The sequence below is a fragment of the Ailuropoda melanoleuca genome, chromosome 16 (assembly GCF_002007445.2).
Source record: "Ailuropoda melanoleuca isolate Jingjing chromosome 16, ASM200744v2, whole genome shotgun sequence".
Taxonomy (NCBI): Eukaryota; Metazoa; Chordata; class Mammalia; order Carnivora; family Ursidae; genus Ailuropoda; species Ailuropoda melanoleuca.
This window is the reverse complement of record NC_048233.1, coordinates 85,264,002-85,283,031: the sequence shown is the minus strand read 5'-3', so window position 1 is coordinate 85,283,031 and position 19,030 is coordinate 85,264,002. Positions and strand designations below refer to the sequence as shown.

Below are 19,030 nucleotides of genomic sequence, written 5' to 3'. Positions count from 1 at the left end.
GGTAGGCACGGAGGCGTGCAGGGTTTGGAGTGGAAGCACCTGCTGGGATAGGGATAGCTGTTAGAGGAGAGAGGGTGGACACCCGGAGGCCGTGCCACCCAGGGCTTGTTCCTATTGCCCTGTGTTTCTGCGTGGGTGTCTAAATGTGTGCGAGGAGCAGTGTGTGCGTGGAAACCAGGAAGTGTGTCCAAGGGAGTTGGTGCAGACAGGCTCAGGTGCAGAGTCTGGTCATCCTGGCACCAATATTTCAGTGTATTTCTGGGACCCACTGTGTTTGGGGCGGGGGATGTGTCTGTGGGTGTTGTGGGCACCTTGTAAAGTTATGCTTTATCTCTGGTCCTTGACTTTGCCCAGTTTTCTCCTAGCTGCCACCGATTCCGTCTTCCTCTCGTATTCTACCTGTGGGCCAAAATGGCCTCACCCCAGTGCTCCTGGCATCAGGGAAGTCTTCAGGGCTTCAGTAATGGCCAATGCTCTGGGCAATCCCCAGCTCAGACAGGGTCTGGAGACCCTGAAAGGAGGCCCACAGAGCAGGGGCCTGCCGGTGCAGTTGTTAGGGCCGGGAGGTTGGCCTAAGTACAGGGGTTGGAGGTAAGAGAGACAGGAATAGACGTGGGTGTGTCGTTATGTTTTATGGGTGAGGTGCACAGGAATGTGAAAATCAGGGATGAGTCTTTTCGGTTTCTGAGATGCTGGTGCTGAGAAGGGAAACAAACGTGACTCTTCAGGCCTCAGCCTCTCCTGGATTGGGTCCTCGCACTGGGCTTCTCTGGGGAAAACGGGCAGAAATCTGAGTGGCTGGAGCAGCTTCCAATGGTCTGGGCCTTTTCCCTCATTTTGTCATTTATAACGCCTAAAATGTTAATTTTTCCTTGGAACCTAAAAAGCATGCGCTCCTGAGCAGCATCTCCTGTGGACCAGGCAGCAAGGCATTTCCTCACCGTCTTTGAGATCCGCACCTAACTCTGCCTATTTTATCCCCTCTGCGTTTCTCAGTGTTTTCCCTATTCCCAACTTTCAGGATTGTTCTCGTTCTTAGCATTGGAATGTGGGTGTCCTGGGACTGGATCCCATTGTAGCCAGTTGAATGAACCCCACCCCAGAAGTAGAGGAACCCGTCTTTTCTTTAAATTATCCCAGGAGAGCAAGCTGACTCAGGAGGCTTAGAGCCTCTGTAATGTTGTGTCCTTCTAATGACCACTTGGAAGAGCTGCTGGTGTAATTTAAGTCCACGCCCTGTCCGTCAGCAGAGAGAACAGGCACGCCTCCTGCTGCTCCTGAGCAGCTCTGGGTCTTTCCTTCGGGTTAGCTCACGCCTGGATAACTGTAACTCATCAAGGAGTCACTCACCATTGTGTGCCAGGCAGCTTACGCACTTGTCTCGTTTCATCAACAGGCACACTTTGAAGCAGGGTCAAGTAGTATGCCCGTTTCACAGATGAGGACAGCAAGGCTCTGATGAAGTAACAGTGTCTCTCCACTGTTACAGGACAGACCTGAGCCCAGACCCCAACCCTTCCCCGCACATCTCACTGCTTCTAATTTCTTTCATCCTTTCTTCTCAAAGCCTGTTTGCTCATTTTTCTTTTTTACCTAATGAGCTCATTCCAATTTCTTTATTCCCTGCTTTTTAAGTTCGGGATTTTTGTCCTGGGCATCTTCCTTCCCCTCCTCCTTCCCAGACTTCATTTCCAGGTTCCCAAGCACCCCCCCCCAACAACCCCTCAACCCCATCAACTGGTATTTAGAAGCAGGCGCACTATGCTTGAGGGACAGAAATGACCCCATGTTGCCACCACAGATGAGCGAGAAGCCGTGCAGAAGAAAACCTTCACCAAATGGGTGAACTCGCACCTGGCCCGGGTGACATGCCGGGTGGGAGACCTGTATAGCGACCTCCGGGATGGACGTAACCTCCTGAGGCTCCTCGAGGTGCTCTCGGGAGAGACACTGGTGAGCCGTGGTCACAGAGGGAGGGGGGAGCCCGAGAAACAGTAGTCGGGGGACAAGCTGGGAGTCACCCTTAGAGAGAAGAGTGATGGCACAGGGCAGGAAGCAGTTGGCTGCCCTCTGCTCAGAGGATGGGTTCATTTTGAGAGGCTCTGCTGCCTGGATTAAATAGGAGCATTGCTTCACGGCGACAGGAACAGTGGCCCCATTGAAAACATTTCTTTTCCCACCCACTCTGGGTGCAATTAATTCCTTTGGGAATCTTAATCTGCCCAAGCCTCCTCTGGAACCTCGGCTTTGGCTCTATGAACTTTGGCCCAGGCTTGAGGGCTGCGCGTGTATTCCTGAGGGGGGCCACAGGGAAGGTGTGCGGAGCAGGGCTCTGGGAAGGCTAAGACGGGAGGAGGAGGAGGCGGCCCATGGTCCCATGTCATTGTGTCACCTATCCCTCAACAGCCAAAGCCCACGAAAGGCCGCATGCGGATCCACTGCCTGGAGAACGTGGACAAGGCGCTGCAGTTTCTGAAGGAGCAGAAAGTGCACTTGGAAAACATGGGCTCCCATGACATCGTGGACGGAAACCACCGCCTGACCCTTGGGCTGGTCTGGACCATTATCCTTCGGTTCCAGGTACCCCAGCACAGTGTCCCGCAGAGTGTGCCTCACACATCAGTGCTGTACTGCGAACGGGCATGGCTGGTCCACGGCATGACCGATAAAAACCCAGGGGGTCTGGAACCTCCTATAGCATTTTACGGTTGCTGTGTACCCAGGCTCCCGAGCCGGAGACTCTCCTCCTTACGCAGGGTAGAGACCAGGGTGGGTGTTGTCCAGCTTCTGTGGCAGGTTCCCTGTGGCCTGGTCTGTTTACTGGCCATGTGGTAGGACCACATGTTGGTCCACAAGGGACTGGAGATTTTACAAACTGGACCGACCTTCGCCCCTGAGTGTCTGAGAACTGCACGTGGGGCCTGGTCGTCAGTCCACTCCTCTGCCTCAAACTCTGCTTGCCTCCCTGAAAAGTCACCCTACTGCTGCTTCTGCTCCAAGCATAAGCAGCCCAATGTCCTCATACCATCACAGCTCTCCCGGTCGTCCCCTTAGTCCCCGGGTATAACCTCTTCTGCTCCTCCCAGCCCCGAGCAGAGCACTGTCAGTGCCCCCTGGAAACCCAGTTCCCAGGCAACGCTCACCCATCCGCTCGCAGTTCCCCACCTGGAGGAGCCAGCATCCTTCTCTTTGAGACACTTCCACTCTTCTGACTTCCCTCCCCATTCTGCTGCCTCAGATCCTTTTGAACCAATGTTTTGTGGTCACTAGCCCAGGAGGAAAGGTGCCCTGGCTCTGTCCCGGCACCCTTCTTATAGGTGTCTACAGAGCAGTTTCTTGCTGTGTATTGCTGAGAATCTGCAATGACTCCAGGAGCCCCTGTTCAGGGAGTGAGGACCTCCCTTCTTTCCGTAGATCCAAGACATCAGTGTGGAAACAGAAGACAACAAGGAGAAGAAGTCGGCCAAGGACGCGCTGCTGCTGTGGTGCCAGATGAAGACCGCGGGGTGAGGCTGCCCAGGGACTGTGGCCTTGGAGGGTTGGATGCACCGAGGCTGTGCGGTAAAGGAGGGATGGGCTCCCGGAACCACAAGCTGGGGATCCATCCTTGAGTCACAGACCAGGGCTAGGCTGTACTCACTGTTCTTCCCGGTCTCTGTTATAGGTATCCCAACGTCAACGTGCACAACTTCACCACCAGCTGGAGGGATGGACTGGCCTTCAATGCCATCGTGCACAAGCACAGGTGAGGAGCCGGGGTCGGCGAGCCCGCCGAGCTGCTGCATGGGCTCATGGCCCCGGGCGCACACACGCCTCGACGAACCAAGAGATGGGCTACACGGCAGTTAGGAGGGGTGAACATTCAGAGAAGAGCTGGGATGTGGGGGCACCACGCTGCACAGAGGGTGGTGATGGGAGCCAGGGGGGTGGGAGCCATGGGTGTGGGTTTAGGGTGTCTGGTTCGGGACAAAATGGAGTTGGTGACAGGGATAAAGACAGGGGTGGCTTTTCTTTTCCACTTTAGGAGCTCATATGCCCTTGATACCTTCTATATTCCCTCCCCCTGTAGGCCGGATCTGCTGGATTTTGAGTCTCTGAAGAAGTGTAATGCACACTACAACCTTCAAAATGCTTTCAATCTGGCAGAGAAGGAGCTGGGGCTCACGAAGCTGCTGGATCCCGAAGGTGGGGCAGAGTGATGTGAAGAAGTTGCTGTGGGGTAGAGACAGAAGACAGATGAGTGGGTGCCGGGGCTGAGTGCGGGGAGTTGGGGGGATTGACTGTTAATGGGCACGGAGTTTCCTTTGTGGGTGGTGAAAATGTTCTGGAATAGATGTGGTGAGGGCTTTCCAACTTTGTGAATGTACCTTGTGAAGTCTCCTGTAAAAGGGTGAATTTTATGAAGGTTATATCCCCCCAAAAAAAAGCTGTAGGAAGAGGGGCAGCCCTGTGGCAGAAAGAGCCCTGGAATGTGGTTCTCTGCCAGCCCCACCAAGGAGCAGCTCTGTGACTTAGAGCTGGTTGCTTAGCCTTTCTGTGGCTCCTTTTCCTCGTCTCTAAAATGAGAAGATTGTTCTCTGTGGTCTCTAAGGGCCCTTCTTACTCCAAAATTCTATAGTTCTACTTTAAGCTGCATGACCCTGAGATCTTACCCAGCTCTGGCCTTACGGTCAGCGGGACCTGCTGACTGGCCCCTGTGGTTCTGATCTTAATGCTGGTGAGACTGGCAGCGGCCCCTGGGCTCTTATTTTGGACCTGGCGCTGCACTCAACATGCTTTGATTAACTCAATCCTGTCAACACCCCCTGGAAATCAGGACCATGATTGTCCTCAGTTTATGGAAGAGAAGATGGGGACCTACCCACAGTGTTAAGTGACTTTCCCGAGGTCATACAGTGGGTGGAGCAGAGATCCAAACTCCAGACCTGTTTTCTCAGCCATGTCTCAGGGGGAGAAGTCTTGGTGCCGCCAGAAAAAGGAAAAATCTTAAATAAATAAATAAAATCTTAAAAAAAAAAAAAGTTTAAAAAAAAAAAAGAAAGAAAGAAAAAGGAGGCAGAGGAAGGCCAAGGGGCTTCCCTGCTGGAAACGCTCCTTCCTAAGCTCGCTGGGCAGACTTGGGTCTTGGTTATTTTCTCCCAGTTTTCCATCCCACCATAGCCCCATCTCAGGCCAGAGTGACACATCAGCTAACTAGTGGTGGAAGTCGGGCAAACATAGGTTCCTGGGAAAGCATTTGAACGACAGAGTTACGATAAAGAATGTTTAAGTAACGCGAAGTCTCCTGTAATTTTATAACCTGATTTCAGTGTATCCTTCTTGCCTGTGGGCTTTCAGAGGGGGTCACAAGGGCTTCCAGCCATATAGTCCTCCCTGTAGGTAGGATAGAATCTACTGGGGCACCTGGGTGGCACAGCGGTTAAGCGTCTGCCTTCTGCTCAGGGCGTGATCCCGGCGTTGTGGGATCGAGCCCCACATCAGGCTCTTCCACTATGAGCCTGCTTCTTCCTCTCCCACTCCCCCTGCTTGTGTTCCCTCTCTTTCTGGCTGTCTCTATCTCTGTTGAATAAATAAATAAAATCTTAAAAAAAAAAAAAAAAAAGAATCTATTGAATGTGGGCGTAGAACCCAGGCATTTCAAGTCCCAGCCTTGGCCTTTGTGGTAGAAGCTGATTTGCCTGAAGGACGCTCACCTCCTTGGACTCACAGCTGAACTTTGGGATCGAGGTCAGAAACAGCCATGACCGGGCCCCGGGATGGCCCTGAGAACTGCTGGTGCTCGCTGGGCCCATCCCTCCGAACAGCCCAGCTTCCAGAAGCTTAGTTTGTATCTTCCATCTTGCTGCTGCCAGATCCACTGATTTCTTAGACATCTTTCCAGCCCCTAAGTACAAGATTCATCCCCAAACGGAAATACTGTTTCTTTTCTTGCCTTTCCTGCCCTCAACAGCTAATTTTGGTCTCCATTGGAAACACTGGGTAAAAGCCTCCTCGGGCTTCTGCATTTTGTCCTCTGCTTGTTTGTAGGAGGGGGGAAAAAACTTAGCTTTTTCATGTCCTTTTGGTCCAAATGATTGATTTGTCATTTTGCCCTAAGAGGAACTGGAAGGGTGTCGGTTTCTGAGGGCTGAGGTGGGGGGCCTTGGGATTGGGGTCAGCGATCCAAGTTGTAGGTGTTCTTCTGGGAGGCAGGTTTCTAATCTCTAAACATCAATGCCTGACCTGAGTGGTCCTTTCTCTCAGATGTGAATGTGGACCAACCAGACGAGAAATCAATCATCACTTACGTGGCTACTTACTATCACTACTTCTCCAAGATGAAGGCCCTGGCCGTGGAAGGCAAAAGAATTGGCAAGGTACCCCCGGCCATGGGGCCGTCGGAACAGAGGTCCGGCCTAGGGGTCTCCCTCCCCAAAAGCAGAGATGGGGGAGCTGCAGGGCCGGGCCAGAGACCCCGTAGGCTGGACCCCCTTGTTGCTGTCTCGCAGGTGCTGGACCATGCCATGGAGGCCGAGCGCCTAGTGGAAAAGTATGAGTCCCTGGCCTCGGAGCTGCTGCAGTGGATTGAGCAGACAATTGTGACCCTCAATGACCGGCAGCTGGCCAACTCCCTGAGTGGGGTCCAGAACCAGCTACAGTCCTTCAATTCCTACCGCACCGTGGAGAAGCCACCCAAGTAGGTGCCCCTGGGCCACCCCTGCTGCACTCCATGTTCATGGCAGAAGCAACCAAAATTAGGGTGCCCTTTTGGGAGGGAAATTTGGCAGGAGGGAAATTTGGCAGGACGTAAATGCAGTGAAGGCTCATTTCCCCCAGCTCAAAGTGCCAGAAGCAGTTCCAAGATAAATTTTTAAAATGATAATACCATTTAAAAAAAAAAAAAAAAAGGTTATGCTGCGGAAGTACTTACTATGGTAGGTAGAGTCCATGCAATCCACTCAGATAAGATTACTGGCCAGGTGTCCCAGAACCCAATCCCAGCTTAGGGACGGGGGAGATTGGATCTGACGGGCAGGTCATCACCAGCCACACAGGAGTGTGGCTGGTGCCGTGCTTACTGCAAAGGTTCGGACTGTTTACCTGCCTTAGAAATGGACTTTTTTCAAGTGTGGGATCGCCAGTAGGCTGCTCTGTACAGTCCATGCTATAAGTTCTGTTTGCCTATTATTGAGCTCCTTTGGAGTTAATGTGCTTCAGCTCCAGAACGAATACTAATCCAGAAAACATCTGTTCTTACACATTCCAAGAATGATTTGAGGTGTGCCCTTTGACCCAGAAAGCCCTCTTCTGGGCACCAAACAAAGATAGAGCTTCCAGGATGTTCACTCACCTGACCTTTGTGAAAGAATAGTAAGTCATGGGAGAGCCGCTGAAAATAACATTGAAGAAATGGGCTTACTGACATGAAAAGATGTTCATGAAATGGAAACGAAGAAGCAGTTTACAGAACTGCTGATTTGTAGACGGCAGGGAGCAAATGTTCAGGTTCAAAGTACCTGAGTTCAAATCCTGGCTCTGCAGTCGAGCAGTCGTGAGCGTTGGGCAGCTTATTCAGCCTCTCCGTGCCTCCATTCTCACATCTGGAAAATGAAGGTGATAAGAGAACACGGTAACAGTGAGAACCAGACGTGAGCAGAGCCTGGCTCGCGGTGGGTGAGTCCTCAGCAAACGTCAGCCGTGGTTCTGATATAATCCCATCTGTGTAAAATTAGGTTCTTTTTGCTTTGCCCATATTTTCTGGCTTTTGCACTGAGACCATGTATGCTTTGATGAGAAGAAAAGCACCACAGGACACCTCGTTTTGAAACGTAGAGTCCCGGGGCCTGTATGGCCTTTGACTCTGACCCCAACGCATCCTCCTGCATCAGGTTCACCGAGAAGGGGAACTTGGAAGTTCTGCTTTTCACCATCCAGAGCAAGCTGCGGGCCAACAATCAGAAGGTGTACACGCCACGCGAGGGCCGGCTCATCTCTGACATCAACAAGGTGCACAGCCCCCCTCCCCGCCCCACAGATGTCCCGTCCTCAACACCAGCCCCCACTGCCCGGACTGGAACGCTTGTTCCCCTTCCTCCTCCCTCTGTCTCTCCATGCAAGTGCCCATCATAAAACCAGACCCCAGTCCTTTATCTTGCTTGGCATGCCCCCAATTCACTCTCTCTACTTTTGTTTTATTTTTTCACAGACAATATCATAAGATGGATATAAGTAATAGGGTTCACCCACAGTCCCGCCACCACAAACAAATCCAGTGGTTTTCATTGTTCCCTTCCCCCTCCAGTCCTCATCTGTCAGCAGACGTGCTCCACGGCACTCATGCTGTCCGTTTCTCATGCTTCCATGCATAAGTGTCTAACTGACCATATCCCGCAGACCCACTAGACCGAATTTCCCTGGGACTCGTCACGTGCCCCCCCAGTCCCAATGATCCCTCCCCACCCTCACTTCCTAAGCCCTGGTCCTTCAGCACCAATCCTGTCCCCCACCTCGCAGGCTTGGGAGCGGCTGGAGAAAGCGGAGCACGAGCGCGAGCTGGCCCTGCGCACTGAGCTGATCCGCCAGGAGAAGCTGGAGCAGCTGGCCGCCCGCTTTGACCGTAAAGCTGCCATGCGGGAGACCTGGCTTAGCGAGAACCAGCGCCTTGTGTCCCAGGTAGAGCAGGGGGGGCTCTTGGCCTGTGCAGTCTGGGCAGGAGAAGTGGGAGAGAGAGAGTGGTGGGTTAGGAGGCCTGTTATGTGGGGAGCTAAAGAAACAAGGAATCCATCACACAGAGAAGAAGACCGAGAGTCCCCAGAACCAGGGGCCAGAGGCTTGAACAGGAGAAAGGGAGACAGGATGGGACAGGATAGAGAGGAAACAGTCACCTTGTGAAGCTGGCATCTTGCGGCGGAAGCGCCCTGGAGAGCAGAAGGGGCGAGCGGGCAGAGATGGGGTGCCCGAGCTCCCCCACTTCCCCTCGCCTGCCATCTGCCCCAGGACAACTTTGGGCTGGAGCTGGCGGCCGTCGAGGCGGCAGTGCGGAAGCACGAGGCCATCGAGACGGACATCGTGGCCTACAGCGGCCGGGTGCAGGCTGTGGATGCTGTGGCCGCCGAGCTGGCCGCCGAGCGCTACCATGACATCAAGCGCATCGCCGCACGGCAGCACAACGTGGCACGCCTCTGGGACTTCCTGCGGCAGATGGTGGCCGCGCGGCGGGAGCGGCTCCTGCTCAACCTGGAGCTGCAGAAGGTGTTCCAGGACCTGCTCTACCTCATGGACTGGATGGAAGAGATGAAGGTAACGGCGGGACGAGGGGGCGAGGGGCGTGGGGCTGTAGCCGTGCGACTGGGGGTCCGAGCCCTTGGCACACCTTAGTGGTGGAGTAAGTCTCCATGCGGGGCCCTGACCCTGGTGCCGGTACACAGAGCAAACAGGGCTCTGCCCTCGCAGGGCTCATGTTCTAGTGGGAGGAGGCCGATGAGGAAACCCATGGGCCTATCATGACGCAAAATAGCAGGCGGACATAGAGCCTTTAAGGAAACTGAGCAGGGCACGTGGCGAAGTGGTCCAGGAAGGCTTCTGAGGAAACGCAGACTAACACGAGGAGCCGGCCCGGGGAGATGTGAGCAGGGAATGTTGCAGGCAGAAGGGACAGCCTTGGGCGTGCACAGGCGTGCTGTGTTCAGCATAGGAAGGAGGGCCAGGGCACTGCAAGCACAGGAGGGGCGATGGATGAGGTAAGGGTGGGAGCAGCCAGCTCCCCTAGGGCCTGCCAGGCCTGCTCAGGGGTTTGGGTCTTGTTCAGAGTAACGTGGAGCACTGAGAGTGAGCAGGAGGTTTTGGAAAGGAGAGAGATGATTCTGCCTTCATGTTTTTTTTTTTTCCTGCCTTCATGTTTTTAAAGGTCACTTTGACCACAATGTGAAGGAAGGCCATGAACAGCCCAGGTGGGGGCCGATGGGCCAGTTAGAAGCTGTGCAGTGATCTAGGCAAGGGATGGGGGTGAGAGTGGGCCTGGAGAGACCCTGGAATTGCCAGGGTGCTGGGGGCTGAGCTGTGACCGCAGGAGAGTGGTGATAATGCTGGGGCTGAGAAGATGAGTCAGAACGGAGATTTTGGAAGCAAGATTTAGTAAGAAAGTCAGTCATTCCACAGGAGGGGAGTTGAGTACAAGATCGCTGGGGTGCTGGCACAGAACTGTGGTGTCACTGCATGTGTGAGTGGGGGCCGACAGACAGGAGCGGCTGTGCTCATTGGGGTGTGAGCCCTGAAGCCACCCAAGGAGGCTGCGAGGTGCAGCGGATCCAGGGAAAGGGAGTGAAGCTGGCCCCCGCGTGCGGTGGGCCTGAAAGAGGCCTGGTGGGGGGGTGGGGGACCTGGGGGCCCCCGAATGGGCACGGGCACGCCACCTGTCCCAGCAGGGCCGGCTGCAGTCTCCTGACCTGGGCAAGCATCTGGCTGGAGTGGAGGACCTACTGCAGCTGCACGAGCTGGTGGAAGCGGACATCGCCGTGCAGGCGGAGAGGGTGCGCGCCGTGAGCGCCTCGGCGCTGCGCTTCTGCGACCCAGGCAAAGGTGAACCCTGGGAAGGAGCCGAGCGGGGCGGGAAGGAGAACAGCCAATCTGGGAAAACCAGGACGGGAAGGATGAGGGGCGGATGGGCAGTGACGGAGCAAAGGAGAGGGTGGAGATTCAGAACCAGGGATTGGTAGGGGGGCAGCAGGATGGCTGGGCTACAGCCCTCAACCCTCCGCCCCGACCTTTCAGAGTACAAACCATGCGACCCCCAGCTGGTGTCGGAGCGGGTGGCCTCCCTGGAGCGGAGCTACGAGGCGCTGTGCGAGTTAGCAGCTGCCCGGAGGGCCCGGCTGGAGGAGTCCCGGCGCCTCTGGCGTTTCCTCTGGGAGGTGGGTGAGGCCGAGGCCTGGGTTCGCGAGCAGCAGCACCTACTGGCCTCAGCAGAAACTGGCCGGGACCTGACTGGCGTCCTTCGTCTGCTCAACAAACACACGGCCCTGCGGGGCGAGATGACTGGCCGGCTGGGGCCCTTGAAGCTGACGCTGGAACAGGGCCAGCAGTTAGTCGCCGAGGGCCACCCCGGGGCTGGCCAGGCTGCCGCCCGCACCGCCGAACTGCAGGCCCAGTGGGAGCGGCTGGAGGCCCTGGCAGAGGAGCGTGCCCAGCGGCTCGCCCAGGCCGCCAGCCTCTACCAGTTCCAGGCCGACGCAAACGACATGGAGGCCTGGCTGGTGGATGCGCTGCGCCTGGTGTCCAGCCCCGAACTGGGGCACGACGAGTTCTCCACGCAGGCCCTGGCCCGACAGCATCGGGCCCTGGAGGAGGAGATCCGGAGCCACAGGCCAGCCCTGGATGCCCTGAGGGAACAGGCCGCTGCCCTGCCCCCTGCACTGAGCCGCACACCAGAGGTGCAGGGCAGGGTGCCTAGCCTGGAGCGGCACTATGAGCAGCTGCAGGCCCGGGCAGGCGAACGCGCGCGGGCCCTGGAAGCGGCCCTGGCGCTCTACACCATGCTCAGCGAGGCCGGGGCCTGCGGCTTGTGGGTGGAGGAGAAGGAGCAGTGGCTCAATGGGCTGGCCCTGCCTGAGCGCCTGGAGGACCTGGAGGTGGTGCAGCAAAGGTAGGACCCCTGCAGACGCCCTGCAGGAGGGCTGGTGAGTGGGACGGCCTGTGTGGGCAGTGCCCCCCCCCCCGCAAACCACCTGCTCTTGCTATGAGCCTTTGAGTCTTTTTTTTTTTTTAAGATTTTATTTACTTATTTATTTATTTGAGAGAAAGGGGAGAGAGGGAGAGCACAAGCAGGGGAAGCTGCAAAGGCAGAAGGAGAAGCAGGCTCCCCACTGAGCAGGGAGCCTGATGTGGGGCTTGATTCCAGGATTCTGGGATCATGACCTGAGCCAAAGGCAGACGCTTAACCGACTGAGCCACCCAGGTGCCCCCAACTCTTCGAGTCTTAACGGTTGTCTGGGTTTTGTTTCCATGAAAAATGTCAAATATCCTCAAAAGGAGAAAACATGCCACAAACTCTTATATCCCCATCACCCGAATTCAGTAATTGTCAGGATCTTACTATATTTGATTTTTTTTTCATTTTAAAAATTAGCAAATCCCCAGATTATCATTTCACTTCTGTGTTCCCCACGATGTGTCCTCTAAGAAATAGGAAGAAGTATTCTCAAATATAGTAAATTATTTTTTAATTATATGTGTGGACTTCAAATAGCTGAGGCTTTGATGTTACAAACCTTTAGACAGGTATGCTGATTAACCACATCAAGTGGCTTTATTTACAGAATAATGCATCTTAAAATCATTCAGAAAGGACATTTTTCTTATAGAACCACCATACCATTACCACATAGAACAAAATGAACAGTTCCTTGATATCAGCTATTACTCATTCTATAGTCAAATTTCCTGGTGGTTTTAAAAATGTATTTAAAGATTTTTTTTTTTTAAGTTTTCAAGATATCCTACGATAGGGATCAGCATACTATAATTCTGGGGCCGAATCCAGCCTGCTGCCTATTTTTTTTTTTTTTGAATAAAGCTTTATTGGAATAGAGCCAAGCTCATTCATTTCCATACCATCCTTGGTGTTTTTGCACTACAACAGCAGAGCTAAATACTCATGACAGAGACCTTATGGCCCACACAGCCTGAAATATTTGCTATCTGGCCCTTTACAGAAACCGTTTGCAGACTGTGAGAATATCACAGAAGTTATGCTTCACATCCTTATCACTCAAACAAATATTTTTGGTTATCAATTCGTTTTTTAACACCTGGTCGTAGGATGGGACCCACGTAGGCGGCTAAGGGGTCAGTCCCAAGAGGAATAGGGCAGTTCTCATAAAGAACGAGGTGCCGGGCCAGGCGTCAGTTTGCTTTTGCAACTGTTCCTGATGATTAACTTCCACCATCTTATTGAGTCACTCTAGAGATGATTGTTTTTCTCCTGGTCTGGGCCAGTAGACTTGGGGCTCCCCACTCGACCCACAGATACTGCAGACCTCATAGGTTAAGATTTGCCGCGGCTCTATAAATCAGCAGCACGTTGACAGAGAGGCATTTTCCTGGGCATTTAGGGGAGGTGGGCTGGTGCATCACCGCTTCCATGACCTGTGGCCACCTCTTCCACCCTCTTCCACCTGCTCAGGTTTGAGACCCTGGAGCCTGAGATGAACGCCCTCGCAGCCCGGATTACTGCCGTGAATGACATTGCAGAGCAGTTGCTGAAGGCCAAACCCCCAAGCAAGGACAGCATTGTCGATACCCAGAAGCAGCTCAACCACAGGTGGGCTTGGGGAGGGGAACCAAGAAGGGTCCGGCAGATGGGGATGGCAGCCAGAAGGGAGTCCTATAGGGCATGGTACAGAGGCTAAAAAGGAGGAAGGAAGGCCATCTGGAATATGTTGTGGGGCAGAGGTGGGAAATGAGGAAAGAAATGAAAGGGGTGAAGATAGTCCAAAAAGGCTTGTGCCTGGACAGGGAGCAATCAAGAAGTCAAGGGAGGATGAGCCAGGAGCAGCCTCTTTAACACAGCAGAAGCAGGTGGTAGAATATCCCAAAGGAGAGGGAGGCAGGGAAGAAGCTTCCAGATATACCCGGACAGCCCAGGGAAGCGGAGCCGCTCCAGACAGCAGACCCTCCCTCCGCTCTCAGGTGGCAGCAGTTTCGGACCCTGGCTGACGGCAAGAAGGAAGCTCTGACGTCAGCCCTGAGCATTCAGAACTACCACCTAGAGTGCACAGAGACCCAGGCCTGGATGAGAGAAAAGACCAAGGTCATCGAGTCCACCCAGGGTCTGGGCAATGACCTGGCCGGGGTGCTGGCACTGCAGCGGAAGCTGGCCGGCACCGAGCGGGACCTGGAGGCCATCGCCGCCCGGGTGGGCGAACTGACTCGAGAGGCAAATGCCCTGGCCGCTGGCCACCCCGCCCAAGCCCCTGCCATCAACGCCCGGCTTGGAGAGGTCCAAGCTGGCTGGGAAGACCTGAGGGCCACCATGCGACGCCGAGAAGAGTCACTGGGTGAGGCACGGCGGCTGCAGGACTTCCTGCGCAGCTTAGATGACTTCCAGGCGTGGCTCGGTCGCACGCAGACCTCGGTGGCCTCTGAAGAAGGGCCAGCCACCCTGCCTGAGGCAGAGGCCCTCCTGGCTCAACATGCAGCCCTGCGGGGAGAGGTGGAGCGGGCCCGCGGCGAATACAGCCGGCTCCGGGCACTGGGTGAGGAGGTGACCCGGGACCAGGCTGATCCGCAGTGCCTCTTCCTACGGCAGCGACTGGAAGCCCTGGGCACCGGCTGGGAGGAGCTGGGCCGCATGTGGGAGAGCCGGCAAGGCCGCCTAGCCCAGGCCCATGGCTTCCAAGGCTTCCTGCGGGATGCTCGCCAGGCCGAGGGTGTGCTCAGCAGCCAGGTGAGAGCCCGGGGACACACAGTCCCGCCCAGGAAGATGAGGGGACCGGGGACAGGGAAATGTGGACAAGAGAGGTGGGTGAGGAGGAAATGGCAGCGGGTGGAGTAATTGAGGAACCAAGATAGACAAAATATGCGAGAAAAATATAGGAGTAAAAAAAAAAAAATGTAGTTGCCTGGCTGGCTCAGTCAGTAGAGTGTGTGACTCTTGATCTTAGGGTCGTGAGTTCAAGGCCCACATTGGGCGTACAGCTTACCTTAAAAAAAAAAAAAAAAAATTTACAATTTAAAAAAAAAATGTAACTATAACTTACCAAACTGACTTAAGAAGAAATAGAAAACCTGAGTTGTGTAACTGTGAAATCAAATCGGTGGCCAGAAATAATTTGGAGCAGGATTTGGGCTGTTAAGGTCCCCCTGCCTAGCTCCCTTGTCACTCTGTGAGCGTATGGCCTAATCAGGAACCCCCCCCCCCGCCCCGCACTGTCTTTNAACCCCCCCCCCCCGCCCCGCACTGTCTTTAGAGCCAGACCATCCACCCTCCCTTCCCCAGTTGGCCTCCATGTCTGACACATCCTTTTGGTAGGTCCCTTCCAAAAGGTCGACAAGTGCCTTTGAGAAGTGAGCTGCGTACCTCTCCTCCCACACAGGAATACGTGTTGTCCCACACGGAGATGCCGGGGACGCTCCAAGCTGCTGATGCTGCCATAAAAAAACTGGAAGATTTCATGAGCACCATGGATGCCAACGGAGAGCGGATCCGCGGGCTGCTGGAGGCTGGGCGCCAGCTGGTGTCTGCAGGCAACATCCACGCGGAGAAGATCCAGGAGAAGGCCGACTCCATCGAGAGGAGGTAGGATGAAGACGGTGGGTAAATGGGAGCCCCGGGGGGGAAGTGAGCGAGAACAGCCTGGCCTGTTTCACTGATGAAGCTGGAGAATGCAGACAGGCAGACAGATGGCGGTGGGGGCTGACGAAAAGTAGGGGAGGAAGAACTTAATGGTCAGAGAGGGACTAAGCCACGAGCTGGAAAGCTCTGCTCTCCCGCACCAGGGGAGATGAAGTCCACTGGCCTAGCTGGAGGCCGGACATCAGTAATCCCGGCTTGTCTTGCAGCACTCCCGGAAGGCATTGCCCTGTAGCAAGAGGACCGGAAGCTTCTAGGTTAGGTAGAGGGTCATAACCCTTTAACAGCAAGTTCGAGGGCCTCACGAGGGACTGTCATTACAGACACAAGAAGAATCAGGAAGTGGTGCAGCAGCTTTTGGGCCGTCTTCGGGACAACCGAGAGCAGCAGCACTTCCTACAGGACTGTCACGAGGTGAGGCTCTCTGTTCCCCCATGTCCCCTCCGACATTCCCCAGCCATCCCTTTGCTAACATGCCCCGGCTTTCTGAGCCTAGAATACATCCATCGCGGGATCCCTGCGTAAGCGGACCCGTGCGCAGCTTCTCCCCACACACACCGCTTCTCCCAGCTCACCTCCACCCCCTGTGCCTCACTGCCTCTAAAATACGCTCTGCCCTCCCTCACCCCTGCTCTGTGCTCGGTCCAGCTGAAGCTGTGGATTGACGAGAAGATGCTGACAGCCCAGGACGTGTCCTATGACGAGGCCCGCAACCTGCACACCAAGTGGCAGAAGCACCAGGCGTTCATGGCCGAGCTGGCTGCCAACAAAGACTGGCTGGACAAGGTCGACAAGGTGAGTGGTGTGACAGCAACAGCAAGAAGAGAGCCCCGGGGCCGCCTTCGGACAGGATCCTGGCTTCAGGCTGTGGTTCTTCCGGGGTTAGAGGTCATGGGGTCTCTGGTGCCAAACCTCCAAGATGGAAACCTGTGGTCTGGGGAACAAAAGTCTGAGGTCTGTGAGACAGCGACTCCAGAACTTTGGGAAAGCACAAATTCGTAGGGAGCCAAACTGCCACTTTGGGTCGATGGAGTAACTACCCCTGGGCCGGGAGCAGAATGTATTGTCACTCTTCAGTGGGGGTCAGCAGACTTCTGCCAAGGGCCAGATGGTAAATATTTTCGGCTTTGCGGGCCACACGGTTTCTGCCATGACTACTCAACTCTCCCCAAGAGCAGCCATAGAGAATACATGGTGACTGAGTGTAGCTGTGTTCCAATAAAACTTTATTTATAAAAACAGGTGGGTGCCGCATTTGGCCCACGGAGCACAGTTTGCCAGCCCTTGCTTTTGCTTTTGAGTCTTATTGTTCCTGGTTCTTGGTCTCCAAACCCACCACTTCCTCTAGAGCTGAGCATAGGCCAAACTATTTCAACTCAGCAAGTTTCCCCCGGTGACGTTATGTGAGCTTAGCGCCCTGCAAGGTATATAAAAAGACACTTTCCTTCCCTCAAGGGCATGATGGTTGGGGAGAGGAGGAGACCAGTGTGTATCCAGTGTTTCCGTTTGTTCAGCAAATATTTACTTGGGGCTACTATATGCAGAGCATCGTATTGGGCACTCAGAGGGGGAAGGAAGGCAATTCCGCTGCTGGCTCCACCCTTGAGGAATGACACGACAGCCAGGTTATGAGACAGAGCCACAAACACCTCTGTTAAATATGGCAAACGCAGTAAGAGAAGGCCTGAGAAAGCCTGGGCCCTCTGTGTGTGCCCATAAAGCTACGTGCCAATAAATATTTGTTTACGAGGAGAGAGGAGGTACAGGAATCCTAGAGGCAGGAGCCTCCAGGGCAGTCCCCGAAGGATGAGTAGAATTTGGACAAGCAGAGATACCGGAGGAAGGATGTTTTTAGGTAGAGAAAACAGTGCAAACAGGAAGCCCGAGGCATGGAAGTGGGGTGCCTGTAGGGGAACAAGGGGTAAGTCAGTCTGGCAGGAACACAGAATGTGGAAAGGGGTCCCCTGGAAGAAAAGCTGGGAAAAGCCTGGTCGGCCAGGTCATGAAAAGCCTTGATCACTTGTCAACATGTGGCTTGTGCTGAAGATCCCTGAAGTTAGCAAAGCACCGCTAGGCTCTGACCCTTCATCCTGGCAGCCGTGCATAAAATGGCCTCAAGGCAGCACCGTGGTTTGTGTTCTCCTGGAAGCGGACCCTGAAACAGGCTTCTAGTGCGGCCCACTGATATGAGAGATGAGCACAGAAAACACCAGTAGGGGAGTGGGGAGCTGGGCTGGAAAAGGAAAGGCATTCGACAATGGGTCCCCTGCCGTGACAGTCACCCCGGTGGGCAACTGGCACTCAGTCCAAATGAGGCACCTGGGGAGACAGCATAGAACGTGCGTCACCGTTACCCCGGTCAAGGCCAAGGCACGAGGACGCTGAGTACTTGTCCGCCAGCTCCCGGTCTGTCACTGGTGGAGGGCTGCTTCCTAGGGCAGTAATTCTCAGGCACTTCTGGTCTGCCTCGCGTGCAGGTCAAGAGACCATGCTTCCCTCACCTCCCCAGCCACCAAAGTCCTCAAGCAGAAAGGCTGGGAGGGGTCGTGTGTACATAACTCAGGTGAGGGGTGACTCGCTGAGAAACAGGAGAGGATGGCAAATCCACAAGACCATGTGTGCCCAACCCCAGAAGCCATAAGCACGAGGGAGCTCAACATAGGAAAGGTCTCTGTGGTTTCTTCGTTGAAATGAGGTTTGAGCTGGACCTTGAACAAGTAGGGCGTGGTCAGTAGTGCCGGCGGAGGGGGGCGGAGGGGGGGCGTGGGTTGCAGTTTAGTAGGGGTTTGAAACCTTTGAGATGAGTGTGTTGTGGAGAATACCCAAGAACTTGGAATTACTGCCTACACCTCAGTTTCCTACTGCCCTTTAGCTCCCTGGTCTGCTACTGACCCATGAAGTTCAGTGGTATCTAATTCTGACACTGACCCCTTCTGTGTCTCACCTCCTAGGAAGGGCGGGAGCTGACCCTCGAGAAGCCAGAGCTGAAAGCTTTGGTGTCCGAGAAGCTGGAGGACCTGCACAAGCGCTGGGACAGGCTGGAGAGCACCACCCAGGCCAAGGCCCGCAGCCTCTTCGATGCCAACCGAGCCGAGCTGTTTGCCCAGAGCTGCTCTGCGCTGGAGAGCTGGCTGGAGAGCCTGCAGGCCCAGCTGCACTCCGATGACTATGGCAAGGACCTCACCAGCGTCAACATCCTGCTCAAGAAGCAGCAGGTGCTCTGCAGGCCTGTGATGGGATTGGTGGACCGCAGCAGAAAGGAGGAGGGAGTCTGTATCTCTTGAGACTTAGGCGGCCATTCTCAGGCCTCACAGGCAACATCTTTCCCAGCAGTTCTCAAAGCGAGGTCCATGGGCCACCGTATGAGAATCTCTAGGAGCGTGTATCCGTCAGAGTAAAGTCAGGAGACAGAACCCATACTCTAACTTGAACAAGGAAACTTGGTTAAAAAGAAGTATCAATTAGTAAAAGGTGTTTAACTACCAAAAAGGGTAAAGAGAAATCAAAAGCAGGAATCAGAAAACATTTTTCTATAAAGGGCCAGACAGTAACATTTTGGCCTTTGTAGGTCATACAATCTCTGTCACAAGAACTGTGTTCTTGTAGGGCAAAAGCCACCATAGGCAATATGTAAAATTATATGTGTAATGGGTGTGGCTGTGTGCCAATAAAACTTTATTTACAAAAACAGGCAGGGGGCCA

The 19,030-nt window shown here is 54.4% G+C and overlaps 1 protein-coding gene across 5 annotated transcripts in view; it reads left to right on the top strand.

Moving 5' to 3' along the window:
• The window catches only part of SPTBN2 (spectrin beta, non-erythrocytic 2), a 37,523-nt gene that overhangs the window by 9,514 nt on the left and 8,979 nt on the right, over nucleotides 1-19,030 (top strand). For 3 of the 5 annotated variants that reach the window (XM_034645432.1, XM_034645433.1, XM_034645430.1), the window contains 18 exons: nucleotides 1,802-1,953; nucleotides 2,407-2,580; nucleotides 3,415-3,506; nucleotides 3,665-3,745; nucleotides 4,070-4,185; nucleotides 6,244-6,356; nucleotides 6,489-6,676; nucleotides 7,869-7,986; nucleotides 8,494-8,652; nucleotides 8,977-9,279; nucleotides 10,401-10,557; nucleotides 10,750-11,620; nucleotides 13,160-13,297; nucleotides 13,666-14,422; nucleotides 15,072-15,274; nucleotides 15,652-15,742; nucleotides 15,977-16,123; nucleotides 18,280-18,543. In XM_034645432.1, coding sequence (XP_034501323.1) covers nucleotides 1,802-1,953; nucleotides 2,407-2,580; nucleotides 3,415-3,506; nucleotides 3,665-3,745; nucleotides 4,070-4,185; nucleotides 6,244-6,356; nucleotides 6,489-6,676; nucleotides 7,869-7,986; nucleotides 8,494-8,652; nucleotides 8,977-9,279; nucleotides 10,401-10,557; nucleotides 10,750-11,620; nucleotides 13,160-13,297; nucleotides 13,666-14,422; nucleotides 15,072-15,274; nucleotides 15,652-15,742; nucleotides 15,977-16,123; nucleotides 18,280-18,543 — 4,124 coding nt within the window. The remainder of the gene's footprint in view (nucleotides 1-1,801; nucleotides 1,954-2,406; nucleotides 2,581-3,414; nucleotides 3,507-3,664; nucleotides 3,746-4,069; nucleotides 4,186-6,243; nucleotides 6,357-6,488; nucleotides 6,677-7,868; nucleotides 7,987-8,493; nucleotides 8,653-8,976; nucleotides 9,280-10,400; nucleotides 10,558-10,749; nucleotides 11,621-13,159; nucleotides 13,298-13,665; nucleotides 14,423-15,071; nucleotides 15,275-15,651; nucleotides 15,743-15,976; nucleotides 16,124-18,279; nucleotides 18,544-19,030) is intronic. The other 2 variants (XM_019808543.2, XM_034645434.1) reach the window with 1 other exon arrangement.